This window comes from Rhinolophus sinicus, chromosome 1 (assembly GCF_057876585.1).
Source record: "Rhinolophus sinicus isolate RSI-liver-muscle chromosome 1, RSI-T2T, whole genome shotgun sequence".
In the NCBI taxonomy this organism is placed as follows: domain Eukaryota; kingdom Metazoa; phylum Chordata; class Mammalia; order Chiroptera; family Rhinolophidae; genus Rhinolophus; species Rhinolophus sinicus.
The window spans coordinates 165,708,451-165,724,057 of record NC_142501.1 but is presented as its reverse complement, the minus strand read 5'-3'; the positions used below and the strand labels follow the sequence as shown (position 1 = coordinate 165,724,057).

Here is a 15,607-nt window from a genome sequence, read left to right as displayed (position 1 = left end):
CGACATGATCTGAAGCAAGTTACTTGACTTTCTTCACCTGTAGTTTCCTTACCAGTAAAATGAGGATTAACAAGACCTTCCTCATGTAAATAACTGCACAGTGGAGTCAGTGTTTAACAAATGGCGATGACGATGATTATTATTGATAGGTTCTTGTCTAAAAGGTACAAACAAATTAAGAAGCTCTGGAGTTTTGATTGGAGTTTTCTCTGGGGGGTAGGGTGGCCAGAAGGGGTGTGGTGGGTGGGGAGGTTGGTTTTGGGAACACTTCTAAAATAACAAGCTGGATTTTGTATTTGATGGGTCCCTGATGAGATGTCTGTTTCTCCCAACAGTAAAGAGAATGTCTCTAAGTAAACAGGGGACGTATTCTTAAGTTGACTGTCCTATCGTCCGATCCTATTATCTTCTCACTCTCAAAAAATCCTTAAGTATCAGTTTCACCAGCTGTTTCAAACTTCCATAATTCTAAGATGTCAGTACTCTCTTCTAAACTGCTGAGGGATTTGGGACTAAGAGAGCTAAATCTCCAACAAGATCTCCAAAGGCTAGGTAGCTAGAAAGGCTGGAGATAGAAAGACTTAAAAGCTGCTTGTATTAGTTATGCTTTAAAAAAAAAAAGCTAATATCACAAAATAGGGATAGGGCACTGGGCAAGTCATCCACTTTGTTACTGCTATGTGAAAAGAAAAACAATCTGAAAAACAAGAGAGAGTATGTTTTATGAACTTCTTAACTGGTTTCTTAAAATGGGAATGAACCTTCCTTTCTGTAATTTAGGGCTTAAATCACCCTTCCCACCCATCACTTCGCAATGCAGTTAAGCTCATAAGTCTGATCTGACCTCTACCTTCTCCTTCCTGCCAGAACCATTCCATTCTGCTTACTCATTGTTAGCCAGAATTAAATGCTAAGTCATCTACTTTAAGAGGTTAGAGCACAGGGTTATACGCAGGTCTCTAATCAACTCTAAAGGTCCTTCCAAAACAGACAGTATATTTTCATTGGATTATGAGGCGAAATTTGAAGGAAGATTCCCTTGGCTTGCCTCTACCTTTCCTGAGGAACACGCCTCCTCTCCCACCATCCCGGGTTCTCTGCTAACACTGTTGTTCATGCTATCACTCTCCAAACCAGCCAGCAGAAACTGCAGAAATCAAGTTCTGCTCTTTCAAGGGCCTATTCGTTAGAAAACTAAAATAAATTATGCTAATGTAGTGGAAACCAATAGATTAATGCATTATTCTCTAAGAGCAGTGGTTCACAAAGCAGTGGAAGGAGGGATGGGAGAGGGAAGAGGAGGAATTTACCCCCCAGGATTTGGCGATGTTTAGGGACACTGTTGGTTGTCACATTAGGGGTGTGCTACTGTCAGCTAGTGGGTAGCGGCCAGAGGTACTGCTACACATCTTACAATGCAAAGGACTGCTCCCCATGACAAAGAATTATTCAGCCCAAAATGTCAGTAGTGCTGAGGCTGAGAAACCTCAAGAGGTAATATATTTTGATTAACAATTCCTTTGTTCCACCAGTTTAAGTTTAAATTCCAGGCACTGGTAGGCTGAATGGAGATGTGTTTTGGAGCAGGTAACCATCAATCACATCCATGAGACAGGTACCTATTTTCTACTCATATAAAACTAGTTCCATTCATCAAACTCTAGCTGAATGATTATTTACTATTTTATTTGGTTGGGCTTTTTTTAATTTTTATGTTTAAAATATAATTTGAACAAAAAATACGAGAACAAAAAAACGACACCTATTGCTATATTTTTTTCAGATATTTTTTAAAGAAAAAAATTATAGATACAATTAAAACCTATCTCCCCATTTTTCTTCTCCCTCCCAGAAGATAACCATTATCCTGTAGTATATGTTTTTCCACATATTTTTATACTTATCTACAAATATCTACATAAACATATAATATCTGTTTATGGTACTAAATTTGAAGTAAATGTTATTATACTATACATTTTCTTTTCTCTCAACATTGCTTTACATTTGTCTGCTTTGTTCTCTTCATGTAAATCCATTTAATTCATTTTGACGCTGTACAGTATAAATAAACCAGAGTACATATTAATGTTCCTCCTGATGAGTGACTGGGTTGTCTTCACTCTTTCACTATTTGTGTACACTTGTAACTTGTCTCCTAATATACTAAGAGTTTGGGTAGGCTTGATATCTTAGGAAAGGTGGAATTGTGGGGTTATAGTATAATAGATCTTCAACTTTGTAGGAATTGCCAAATTGCTCTCCAAAGTGGTTGAACTAAGTTTTCATGATATTGCATTTAGAAACATAGATGACTAATCTCATGGCTTTAGAGCAAACAAGCAAAAGAATCAAATCGTTGTCGTCAGAGCTATATTAAGATGTGAGGATAAAAATGTATGGCATGCTTGTGAATATTTTCAGAATCACCTGCTATTAAGTTACTGCTATTAAGTTCTTAGAACAAAAATTATACTCCATATGTCCAATAAAGCAGTATCATTAAATAAACACACAAGCATATTTGTGGACCATGACTGAATCTTGATTCAAACAAATCAATTATAAAAACATTTTGAAATTGTCAAGAAAATTTTTATACAGGCTGTGTATTAGATGATATTAAGAAATTATTAAGTTTGTTAAAGGCATAATAGCACTATTGTTCTTTTTTAAAGTCCCTTTTTTAAAATGCATGGAAAGACATGAAATCTTGTGTCTGCATTGAATACATTAGCAAAAAATGAGGATTGAATCAAGTGTGGCAAAATCTTGACAAATGCTGGTTACATTATACTATTTCCCTATTTTTGTACATGTTTGAAAATTGTCGTTTTCATCATCATCATCACCAACAGGCATAAGACTTACCAATAAAGACTAGTAAAAGCAGGTAGACATTTAGCTGTCATAAAGAAAATCTCAACCTGTAATCCTTCCATATCCCATAAGTGGATTATTTTTCTCTCTACAAACAGCTAGACAAGTTGCAGTATTATATCAGTACGATAACCCCATTGATTGCATTATAGTCCATATTCTTGAGGACAACAGATACTGATTTGTATATTCAGAGAGTTTACACCAAGACAATAGTGCTAAATCAACTTAGCTGATTTAAACAGATTATCAGAAATGGTCTCCCCAAGATAAAAGAAGATAGAAAAATGATAACTCCTTACACATCTGTCACAAAATATTACCCCGCATTTTCTGTGACTTCAATATTTTTTATTAATGTTGATGTAACCAGTGTTGTACAGGTATCAACATGGTTAGTCAAGTCTCACAGAAAGAATTCCAAAAGTAAAATTAAAGGGAAATGATAGGCATCGTTTTCTCTCTGAATAGGTAAAACATCAGGTGCTTCACCATAGTATCTTGTCCTGTGGGAGGTGGGGAGGAAGCCAGGGCTGGGGGGCAAGAGATATAGGGCAGAAGAGAAATCTAGCACAGGGGCCTAATTAACAGTAGGCCACATAACCCAAAATCCTTACATGTGGTGCCTGCAGAGATAGGGCAACGGGAGGGCCTGAGGAGGCAGCATGCTTTGCCCACTGCCCACAGTGTTGAGTCAGACCAGCAAAACACTCCAGGGTACAGTGTCAAAATGACCAAGCCACAGCCTCTATTTATTTGTATTCTTTGTGACTCACACTCCCTCGGCAAGGGCAAATGCAGGCCTTTATTCGTGCCTGTTGACTTTTGGTTGGTAATCATTCAAAATGTCCTAGAATCATTATGCAATTATAGTGAAATGAATCTTGAGTCATGGAAAGGACATAATTATTAATAATTATACTAATTACAATTACAATCAAAATTACTAACTGATCAATTCTGATAGCATAATACGTCCTGGAAATCAGTCAGGTACCCAACGATTGAGGCTGGTGGCACTTAATAGTCAAATGGTCTCTGGCATGAATTACAATGGAGTAAAGTGAAAGTTGCTAAAATCTCAGTCAGACCATGTCCCAGGGTCAAAGGATATGCATTTGTCCTATGGCTGGAGTGGTGAAGGCATAACTGATGCAAAGAAGCAAAGGAGGCAATACCCTTCCGTACATCAGCTCTCCAGGAACAAAAACGAGGGTAGAGGGTAATTCTATAGTCTCCACTGAAGTTCTGCTCAGTATAAGATAGCTACTTGAAGTAGGGAAGTAGGGGGGATTTTCTTCATCATTGTATTAACAATGAGAAAAAGTCCTTAAACCTAGAAGAGGAAGGTGTAATAACTGAGCTTCTTAAAGAGATTTTACTCATGATCAAATTAGACAGTTTTTTAAAATAGGAGACACAGGAGAATACAGCTAAATACAGAAGAGAATTATTTAACCACAAAGATAATATTTCCCTAGGTTCAGCTTTCAGTTAGCTTATTCAATAAAAGCACAGAAGAAATACAATGTAAGAGGGGTTTAACTGGAGAGGGAGACTTGAAAATTGTTTCCAAAACTATGCTTCACCAAGTAAAAGAGCAGCAGAAGGAATAAATATAACTGTTTTCCCTGTTTAGCTAATCTCTCCCTCTCAGCTCCCCAAACCTATTGTCAGTGCTCTATCATTTAGACATCTCAAATTCACACCCTCACTCCCCGAAGCTTTGGTTGGCCTGCCTGTGACCCTGGTCTAAACTTTGACTGGCTCAACACAGCCTATGCTATTGTTGGCTGCAGTACAGAGACATGATGCTCTGAAGGCAGAAGATTGCACCAGCCCGCACACAAGTGCTCAGTGTGTTTCATCACCCTCTGCCAGTCTGTCTAGGATTGAGATAATACCTCTCTGCTGATTCCAAACACCAGAATGTATCAACAGGGCACACACCCTGCAACAGGGCTACCCAAGAGGGACTTAAGTCCGGATGGAATGGAGATGCATACCATGCACAGCTGTGGCATTACAAGAGATAAAAGCAGCACATATCAGAGCCTAAATTAGATCTCATATTGTCCTTTGCTTATGCACCTATTTTAGCATTTATCACAATGGCCTGTCAGATGCCTGTCTCGCCACAGGAACCATGTCTTAATCATCTTTGGTTCCCTTAAGATGACAGTGTAAGGATCCCCCCTACAGGGAGCAAATGCTTAACACTGCCACAGTCAATTCCCTATTTCACAGGCTAAAAGGAAGGGCAGCCACCCTGAATATGACAAATTTTAGGTACCAGATTTACTCTAAACCATTATGATTTATATTCCCTCCTCCTGTTCATTTCTATACTTCCCTGGAGGTACCATGGAAAAGACAAAGACCAAAAATAGAAAAGACAGACGTATGACAAAAAAAAAAAAAAAAAAAAAAAATCTAACAATTGAAAATATTCATTTCCACATAGGCTAAAAAAACTAAGCAAATGCTACTGGCCATCCTCACCTTGCAATTTTTTTAATCCTCTTCACCTACCAAATTGAAACACCTTGTGCCCTTTTAAATTCACAGCCCAAAACATGCATCATCATTATCATCACCATCATCATCACCACCACCACCACCACCACCACCCCAGTCTATAAGACCCCATAGACTGTCACTCAAGATCAATGACAGCCCCAAATCTCACCAAGTACAACAGAAAACAAGAAACAAAATTTGTTCTCTCCTTAAAACATAGACATGAAAGAGTGTGCCCAATCCAGAAAAATACAAAATTAATAGATCTGTTATAACTGAGAGAAAGGTATCCAGTACTAAAAAGAGGATCGAGTATAGCCAAAAATATCCAATCTTAGTAAAAATGTTATCGGTGATAATACTTTGGTGTTTAAGTAGATACCATGAAAGTCTACGAGTTGCTTCAGTCATTTCAACACAACAGTTACACCAAAATGCAGATGTTTTCACTCAGATATGTTATTTCCAAAATGCACAACAGTATACAATTTCTACAATTCCTCTTAGACAAGCCTCTAGAAGATAAATCCCTTCTAGTGAAGTGTTTGACATTTTGACCTTTTTAATCCCAAATTAGATGGGCACAAAATTGTTTCAATGATTAATTTTGAAAAGCACATAAAAGCTTCGTCTTTTAACTAAATCTAGTGATTCGTTTCTTCCTAAGTTCATAGCCATCGCTCCCATAGAATTCTACTTCCCTATGAACCTGGTGTCTTAAACGGTTCTTACTCCAAGTGACAGGGTTTTTTGGGATAAAAGCAAAGCACACAAATGGAAGCAGGGACTGGTTAGTTCAGTTGATTTGTTAATTCACTTCTAACAAAAATTAAACAAGTTTCTTTACCGCAAGACTTTTCTGAACCTTTGTTACTGCGCAATATTACTCTCTAAAAGAAAGGTGTAGTGTGTGGTGATTTCCAAGCTTATTTCACGGGGGAGTTACTTTTTATTTCATGTATTACCAATTAGCCTTTAGCAGGAAAGAGGAACATACTTTGAGAACCACAAATTAGAATAAAGTGCTAAGAAAACCTCAAAAATAGGTTTAACTCCTAGGTAGTTCAGTTACCTTTTTTTTTTAAGCTATTGATTGCATCTTTAAAACCATGAATAACCTTTAAATGCATGCCTTTTGCAATATCCTGTGTAAGAACACATAGATAAACTAGCAAATATGACCTCCTTTGTAATAACAATTCATTCAAAACTCAGACAGCTGTTATTTTGCACAAAGGACAGAATTATGAGCAATCCAAGGCCTATGGAATGCACTACTTTATGCATATTTCAAGTTCAAATTGAGTAGATATAAATGGGATATTTTACATCATCATATTTTGGATATTTTAACCATCGTAATGAAAAGGAAGACTTACCAACAGAAGCTGAGTTTTTAAGAACAGACTCCTTTGGGACTCCTCTTTCAATTCGTAATGTGGCCCACTGTTCAAAAACAAGAAGTATTAACTTAAATTGTTCCACAGATAAATGTAGAATACTTTAACCACGCTTATACAGAAGTCACATTAAACATTAAGCCCTAGTGCTACTTGAATTAAAGAGATCCTCCAGTGAATCTCTGATGTAGCAGTATCCCAAGCCCCAGGTATACTCCTGTATTCATTACTAATAAAGCTCTAATGGGGGAAAAGATCACAGTTACTCTATTTAAACTCCTCACACACACCTGGTATCCCAATAAATTACTCCTTGAAAAGGTCGTGAAACATGCCAGACAAGAGCACAGTTTATGGCATCAAGACTGTCTGGGTTTAAAATTACTTAATCCCTTTAGTCCTTAATTTCCTCATCTGAAAATGAGGCTAATCATTCCTATCCCATAGGGTTGCTATGAGGATGAAAGTAGATTAACACATGTGAAAACCCACGGCCCAGAGAACAACTATTATTTTCATAGCAAATTAGGCATTCAAGTATGAGTCACATTCAAAGAGGCCCAAATGCCTGCATCAAAGATAAGCTTGCAGATCTGGAAAGCTGAAAAGGAATCGGTGAAGTTAATAACTAAAGAAATCATACGCCCACCTGGTCACTTATGTTTTAAGATGCATAGGGGACATGTTAGGATTATGAGGAACCACAGGTTTGAGAGAAGTTAAAAACAGGAAAAATCAACTCCCATTTTGTCTTGAATGTATGTAAGAGTGTAAATAAATATATTAAGATCGGACTTATTGTTTTATTCTTTATACTTCTTTTATGCATTTCCAAAATTTTCTAACATTAACATCATAGTTCAAAACCTGTAAGTGAACTTTGTTGACAGCACTCTAGAAAATCTGAATGGCTATTTTTCCAGTTTAAAAAAGGAGACTTTAAAATATTACTTAGGTGATTACAATCCCAGAAGCTAATAATAGTTAAATTGACTGATTTGGGGTTAGGGGGAGAGCAAAATAAGAGGCAAAAATGCATTGTAATAATTATTAGAACTTAAGCACCCTTGAAGAGGCAAAAAGACAGAATTTATTAAATATGTCAAGGCAAAAACATCTCAGTGATTGCTAAACTCAAAGGGATTGAACGCAGAGGCGAAAAAACAATTTCAGATAAATAAGAAAATAACTGATAGAAAATAAATAACTTAAAACACATACATGAAGGTCAAAGAGTAAGGCATGATCCGATTACGTCAGGACCCCTGCACAATATCCCAAAGAGCCAAGTAGGAACATGCCATTTGTGCTTAGAAAACAGGCTATAAATAGAGGCCTAATCTTTGAGGCTTCATGTGGCAAGTCACAAATGATAATAAGACTCAATCTTAATCTGGTTGTGTCTTTTTCTCTTCCTTGCTGACTTAATGCAGGAGTTCTCAAACTCTAAACCTCCCCACCTTTGCTCAATAGAGGTAAAGGTTTATTTCTATAGTTTTTCAATTGAAAACTTTGCTACCTATTATCATTTGTAAGTAGACCAAAGATATGATTAAAATAAAATCTTGTAAACAATCATTATTAATCTTGGAGCTCAGTTTCTTTATTTTTATTGCAGGCATGTGATTTTATATAAATAGTAATTAACTTCAACTAGGACAATTATTCCATGCTCACCTGATGGAAAATATTAATATTTTGTGGTTGCTATGGTCTGAATTATGTCCCCCCAAAATTCATATGTTAAAGCCCTAACCCCCAGTACATCCGAATGTAACTGTATTTAGAGAGATGACTAAATAGATGACTATGTTAAAGTGAGGTCTTTAGGGTGGGTCCTAACACAATCTGCCCAGTGTATTTATAAGAAGAGGAAGGGATGCACAGATGAAAGGCCAGGTGAGGACACAGCAAGAAGGTGGCCATCTGCAAGCTAAGGAGAGAGGCCTCAGGAGAGACCTACCTGCCAACACCTTGACCTTGGACTTCTAGCCTTCATAATTATGAGAAAATAAATTTCTGTTGTTTAAGCCACCCATCTGTGGTACTTTGTTAAGACGGCCTAGAAAACTAATACAGGGGCATTGCTCAAATAGCACGGTATGTTACAAAGAGTCCTGTGTTCTGTCACCAGACAAGTTTCAGAACACATAACTTCTCCTGATACTGCAAAAGTCTATCCTACAAAATACAGTGACAGTGTTTGAGACCAGCAAATTTTAAGGTTGGAGGAGAAGTCATTTAATGCAATTAAATGTATACTGGAAAACCATTTTCTTCTTTGGGCTTCCTCTCCAGTGAAAATGAAAACGTGCCTATGCTCTATAGTCAGACAGATGCACATATGCATATGAATTGCAATTCTGCCATTTTCAGGCTGTAATCTTCTTGGGCAAAATATATTAACCTCCTGGGGCCCCATTTTCATCATCTCTAAACCAGGGACAATTACCAAGTTTGTTGTAAAGATTCAAGAAGATAATCTATCCAATGATCACAACATAATAGGCCACAAAGTAGAAAAATGTTGGCTTCTTCCTGTCTCCCCACACCCCCCACTATAGGTACCAAAATGATCAGGGTTTTTTTTTCAGACCATCCAGTGCATCTCCCAATAAATAGCTATTTATCTTTTATCATGCTGGCTTCTTCTAGCTGATCACATAAGCCCAAATACAGAGGTAAAAGGTCTCTGTAGAGGTTCTGAATCTCTTCCATAGGTAACTCAGAACACACTGCCTCAAGACAACACGAAAGGTGCAGCTCTGTCAGCAAGATGGCCCCGAAGTACAGTAGGGGCATCTAACAATCCCCATTTCTCTTCCCCATCTCATGCCCCATCTCCACCAAAGAAGGTTGAAAGACACGTTCAATCAGGTTGTCACCCCACTTAATTTCAAAATCCTCTTGAGGGCAAAAGGTAGCTGTCCACAATGTATCAAAAAGAAGGGATTAAGTCTAATTTTTAAAGGTTAGGCCAAAAACTTGCAAAAATGTGACACTGTCACCTAGACAATTACAACTTTCAGTTTTTATACTAAAAACACATTTAAGAATTAACTAAAGAGACTAGGGAAAATGCATAAAATTATATAAACATTCAAAATATTAGGCTTACTCGAATAATGGCAGGCCACCATCTGTAGCATAATAAAACAGTTTCTTGGCAGAGACTGTCATCTTGGTAGAGTACGAACTCAGGCTCTAGATTCAAATTAAAATTCTGATTCTACCACTTTATGATATTTATCTACCACTGATAACAAATTATCTCTCTGAACCTCCATTCTCCAATCCACAAATGGGAGTAATAATAGACCCTTTCTCAGAGTTGTTGTGGAATTAAGTTAAATGAAAAGCACATTGCCTTGATAGCTTTTATTATTACTTTCTGTCGTGCCATTCTAGCACATTTGTTTTATTTCAAACATCAGTTATAATAACTGAGTATTATAATAACAGAGGTGTCATAACCACCTGAGAATTATTGACATGCCTTTTTAAAAATATGGAAAACTAATTGGTAGATGGTAAAGAAGGTAACGGGAAAGAATAATAAGTGAAATAAAAGTCAGGAATTGTTTGCTCTGAGAATGTATGTTGACCCATCAAAGATATAAAGGTAGATTAAATCTTAGCCACATAGGACCAGAAAGAAAGAAAAAACTAAAAAAGATTTGAATTCAAACTCCACCAAGAATTGAGTACCTACTATGTATCAAATGCTTTCATTCACCTGTCCTCATGACTCTGCACAATAACTCTAGCAGGTGTATTCCTATACACACATGCAGATACTAAGTTTGAGATATTAAGTGTCCTGCCCAAGGTTACAAGGCCAGAACTTTGGAAGAAATTGTTCATTCTTCCATCTTATTCCTCAAAAGTTGAGGGGAAAATTAGTCCATTGATATTTATCATCTGTCCATTGCCTATACTATCTAGTTAGATTAGATTATTTAATATCATCCCCCTAACTTCTCCTCCATCAATTCTATATTCTCTTCCCATTCTTTATTTCCCTTGAATCTTAGGCCAATGAATAGAAATCCTTCACCACCACACCCACATCATTAACCTAACAATTAACTTTCACTATTGAGAACAGCATTTTTCAACCTTTAATCCATGCTTTTCTCTGATAAACATAAAAAAACTTCACACACACCCTCCTAGAGATTCAGATACCTACATCCTACCACCCAGATGAATCATTCTCTACACATCGAGGCTAAAGTTTTATTTTCCATAGTTTGTATTTCTAAAACAATTTTCTCAATATAGTTATAATATTCTTTAGAAATTATTATATAGCCCTTGAAAATCACTGGTTTAGAGAATCACTAAACTTATTCTAAGAATTCAAGCCTTGTCCTCAAGTAGTTTGCCATATCCGGGGCTAATGCACACATCTAGAGATACTCAGAGATGCAGAAGGCAGCATACAGTAGGTCCTCAATAAATCATGATGACCTGAAATGATGGGCAGCTAAGGAGTCAAAGAAGAACATACAGCTGGGTCAGTTACTTGACAATTAGCAATTACCACAGTCAGCTATTCAGAAGGCATTCCACACACATTTCAACTTCCAGAATTTGAATTTATGGTCATGAAAAAGCCACCTATTGTCAATAAAACTTATAAAGGTAAACACATAATGTACAAAACTAAGTGACCTTTTTAAATGGTATGTAAATTGTAACATTTTGAGAAATTTGAAAAATCTCCAATTCCAATCAAAGAGACCAAAGAATGCTTTTGTGACTAGAATACAAAAGAGAGAAAGAAACAACCAAATCACTTGAGAACATACAAAGGATTAGTGAGTAACAGAAGGGCTAGGCCATCAATGGAATCTACACAAAGGCAGGGTATTTGTCAAGAACTAAAGATGTTCCTATACTAAATACTAATAAAGATTTCCTAAAACTAAATAGCACAATTTTTATAAGAACTATCCCTGTAGTCGGGAAAAGCAATCTATTGTACTAACCCCCACCTAACAGAAATGTCTTTGAAACATCTACTGCTGTTCTAGTTGAAAGATGAAAACCCTTGAGTTGTCATTTCCCTTTCCTGTGCCCAAAGCAGGTATCACTGTGGGATCACAACTCTTTCCTGATGAACCCAGCTGCTCCCAAATGCAGGCACTCCAGGCAGCTACGACCAGCAAGTCAGAGTTGGCTCACAAAATGAATCCCCATTCTAGTGCCATATATGCCAAGATCTCTCTGATCTCTGAATTAGTCTTAGCAAAGAGGATGGTTCCTTATGCTGCCACTACCTGGTTTCCAAGTTAAGTGGTGTCTCTCCCACTACAGTTCAAACATTGATTAACAAAGACTCTAAAAGTCTCTTCAACGCTAGATGGACAAAAATGAAAACTTGAGGCCCTGCCAAGTTGAAGGCCAGAAGCTGGACCAGAGATATCCCTTCAAAGTACAGTAGTTATTTGCCAGGCTGACAGCAACTAGCAGGCCTCTCTCCTTGAGGCCTTTAGTTGTACCTTGAATTACTAAAGCAAGAAATATGGGAGTCAGCACCTGCAAGGCAGCGTGTGTGATTTATCCTCACTCCATTCTCACTTGGGGTAAAAATTCCAAAAGACACTGCAGTGTGGGAGAACAGTGCCATCATTTCAGAGTTGTAAGAAAGGGTGAACACCAGCTGAAGAGGATCATGTACTACCGTTGTTTCCCCGCAAATAAGACCTAGCTGGACCATCGCTCTAATGTGTCTTTTGGAGCAAAAATTAATATAAGACCCGGTATTGTATTGTATTGTATTGTATTGTATTGTATTGTATTGTACCCAGTCTTATAGTAAAATAAAACCGGGTCTTATATTAATTTTTGCTCCAAAAGACGCATTAGAGCTGATGGTCCGGCTGGATCTTATTTTGGGGGAAAGACAGTATGGGGAGAATATTCTGAAGAAATCTAACAGTTTAAAGGCAGCTACAACATTCACAGCACTGTGACCAAGTTCAAAGTGTAAAGTCAGCAAGAAATGTCCAAAACTGCGAAATACGTCCCAAGTAGAAACAACAGAACTTTCAGAACATGAGGGCTGAGGATGAAGAATCAAATATAACTTAAAAGACTAGACAGAAAAATGACCACAATGAGAAAGCGCAACAAAAATCTGGGGTAAAACAGGAGATTAGTAGCAGGTAGAAGAGATTTGCAGATTAGTAGGTGGGAGATTAGCAGGTAATCTCCAGGTGGGAGATTGTATATATCTCCCTCTAAAGTTTTCACCAGGATCTTCATGTAGATCTCAGAGAGGCCCAAAGACACTCTCCCACCTGGAAGCCACCCACTAGCTGAGAGAGAAGAGCACATGATGTTTGACATATTTTAACTTGCTTAAACAAACTTATGGAAATTGTTATTGTACTTCTAGCTTATAAATGAGGAAAATGAGGAACATGAAGTAGATGACTTCCCTAAGGTCAATATTGACAAGCAGAGCTGGGATTTGAGTATCAAATCTAAGCAAATCTGTACCCAATCTGTACTCCTAACCACTAGGCAAACACACCCTCTCCTCAGTGAAGACCACTTCATTCAAGCAAACTGCTGTACTTCTTTGAGTCTGTTTGCTTATCTGCCTAAGTGTTATCCCTTCCAAGGCTCTGGGGAGCAGGTAACGAGATAGCAAACGGGAAAGCCCTTTGCAATTTAATTAAAGCCCTGTATAAGGGTAACCTGCAGTTGCCCCCCCCTCCCCCGCCAGGCCCACTTCCAACTAACACCTTTCTTTGCAGAATTTGGAAACAGGAGTGCAGGGAGAGCTGAGGTCAAAGAAGAGATATTTTCAATGACATTTCAAGTGTCATTGTTTAGATAAAAATCTCCATGACTCCATTAAAACATAATCAGATTTTTTTATATCATCCAGCAATTGGTTTCTTATCATGAGCATAAACGAGAATATGATGTCTTTCTGGACAGGATGGCTTAGTACACGAAAGGACCTCTGAAACCTGGGGCTGTAAAAGCTAAGGAGATTGAAGTGACAGTTGCACTACATAATGGATATAAAGAAATCCAATGACATGATAGTGTGTCGCACTGTTATTCTAATCAGTACAAATTGTAATAATCCCAACAGAACAGAGGGTGGGGTGGTTCAGCCTTCAACCACGGGAACAATAGGGTGGACAAGGGGTCTCAGCCCGGATGCTTTGGCTGTCTTCGCACTATTGCGGAGGATAAACCGAAACGCACACCCCTGCGGACCACTGACCTTCGGAACTGGTCCCCTCGCGTCAACTTGGCTCTACCCTCGGCCCACACCTCCCCGAGTTCCCCTTCAAGCCCTCCGAGGTGCGGGACGCCACATCCCTGCGGACACTCACCTCTAGAGTTTTCACCAGGATCTTCATGTAAATCTCAGAGATGCCCAAAGACACTCCGAAGGCCGAAGGCAGGAGGATGAGGCCGAGCACCCCCGTCAGCCAGGTGAAAAGGATCTTCCCCACCAGCTCTGCGCCCTCCATGGCTCGGCGCACCCTTTCCGAACGGGTCCCGGAGGAGGTTCGAGCGAGACAGCTGTCCCTGTCCCCAGGTAGTCAGGTGGCAGCCCAGGGAGCAGAGGCGCGGAGCCCGGCTCTGAAAAGGCAGCGCCACCGCCTCCCGGCACTCACCTCTGCAGGGAAAAAAAGGGAGGAAGAAAAAACTTTCAGAACGGCCGCAGTTTCCTTCCTTCCTCTACCGGCTCCTCCTCGCCCGGGAGGGTTAACTCTTTCTCCGCTGGAGGCTCAGGCCAGCGCGGAAGCCACCGCAGCGCTCGCAGACCTGGTAGCACCGGCCAGATGATGGGAGTTCGGGTGAGCGAAGGGACACCAAGGCTCGGGTAGGGCGCGCGAGTGCAGCCGGGAATGCGCCCCACCCTGTGCCTGACGTCCTCTGGGTGGCGATAGCGACAGCTCAGCGGGTGACTCACGGAGGCCCTCCGGGAGCGAGGATCCCTGCTAGCACACCGGCCGCCGGCGAAACTGGCGGCAGGCCGAGGACTGTGCTGGCGGCTGGCTGGGCTCGGCCGTCGGACGCCCTATTTCTGGTCTTTGCCCTCGCCCCACCTCCTCCGCCACCCAACCCGGAGCATCCAGGCGGGACCTGCACCCCGAGCTCCGCAGCCTCCTTGGCGTTCTCCGTTCGTCCCCATGCCCGCCTCCCCCAGCCTTCTCAGCAAAAGTCCCTTAGGGAGCAGAGTTTTCATCTGCAAAATGTTAGTATCTTTACCCGTAAAATGACCTATTGGCGTATCCAGGAAGCCTGAGAAGATCTTGTTTGTTTGGGTGTAAAACGACCTCTGGGAAGGGCTTTCAGGAAGAGGGAAATGCACAGAGCGCTGCTGAGCTGCCGCTGACGCCGCCTCCAGGTCTCCCACACTTTTTTCTCCCTCCCGTAGGGAGCTGAGCTTATCAGGGGGGTTGAAAAGCTCTCTCCACGAGTTACCTACTCCACTCAGCAGCCGTCTCCCTGGCAAAGAACTCTTTCGGCTGAGGGTCGCTCCCTTCCTGGGGTAAGACTCCAACCACAGCGTCCCCTAACCATTCACCCAACACTCTCAAGCTCACCAAAGCTGCAGAAAAACGCCAGGCCGGCGCAAGCCTTCGCCAAGCTGACAGCGCCTCCTGGGTATTCAATCGCCGCACTGCTGCCTCACTAGCGCTGATTAGAACAATGAAGGGCAAAGCCCTACATGGGTATTTACTTAAATGCAGTTATTGTGTCTTTTAGAGATCTGATCTGATTTTAAGAATGAGCAGGAGAAGGGATGTTGAGAAAGGTAGATA

The 15,607-nt window shown here is 39.9% G+C and overlaps 1 protein-coding gene across 2 annotated transcripts in view; it reads right to left on the bottom strand.

Moving 5' to 3' along the window:
- The window catches only part of GPAT3 (glycerol-3-phosphate acyltransferase 3), a 54,760-nt gene extending 39,366 nt beyond the window's left edge, over nt 1-15,394 (bottom strand). The window contains exons 1-3 of one of the 2 annotated variants that reach the window (XM_019731307.3): nt 15,271-15,394; nt 14,165-14,454; nt 6,780-6,846 (exon numbers count right to left, since the gene is read on the bottom strand). In XM_019731307.3, coding sequence (XP_019586866.2) covers nt 6,780-6,846; nt 14,165-14,305 — 208 coding nt within the window. In that variant the 5' untranslated portion in view covers nt 14,306-14,454; nt 15,271-15,394. Of the gene's footprint in view, nt 1-6,779; nt 6,847-14,164; nt 14,455-15,050; nt 15,190-15,270 lie in introns of those variants that run through there. The other variant, XM_019731306.3, reaches the window with a different exon arrangement.
- Between the last annotated feature and the right edge of the window lie 213 nt (nt 15,395-15,607).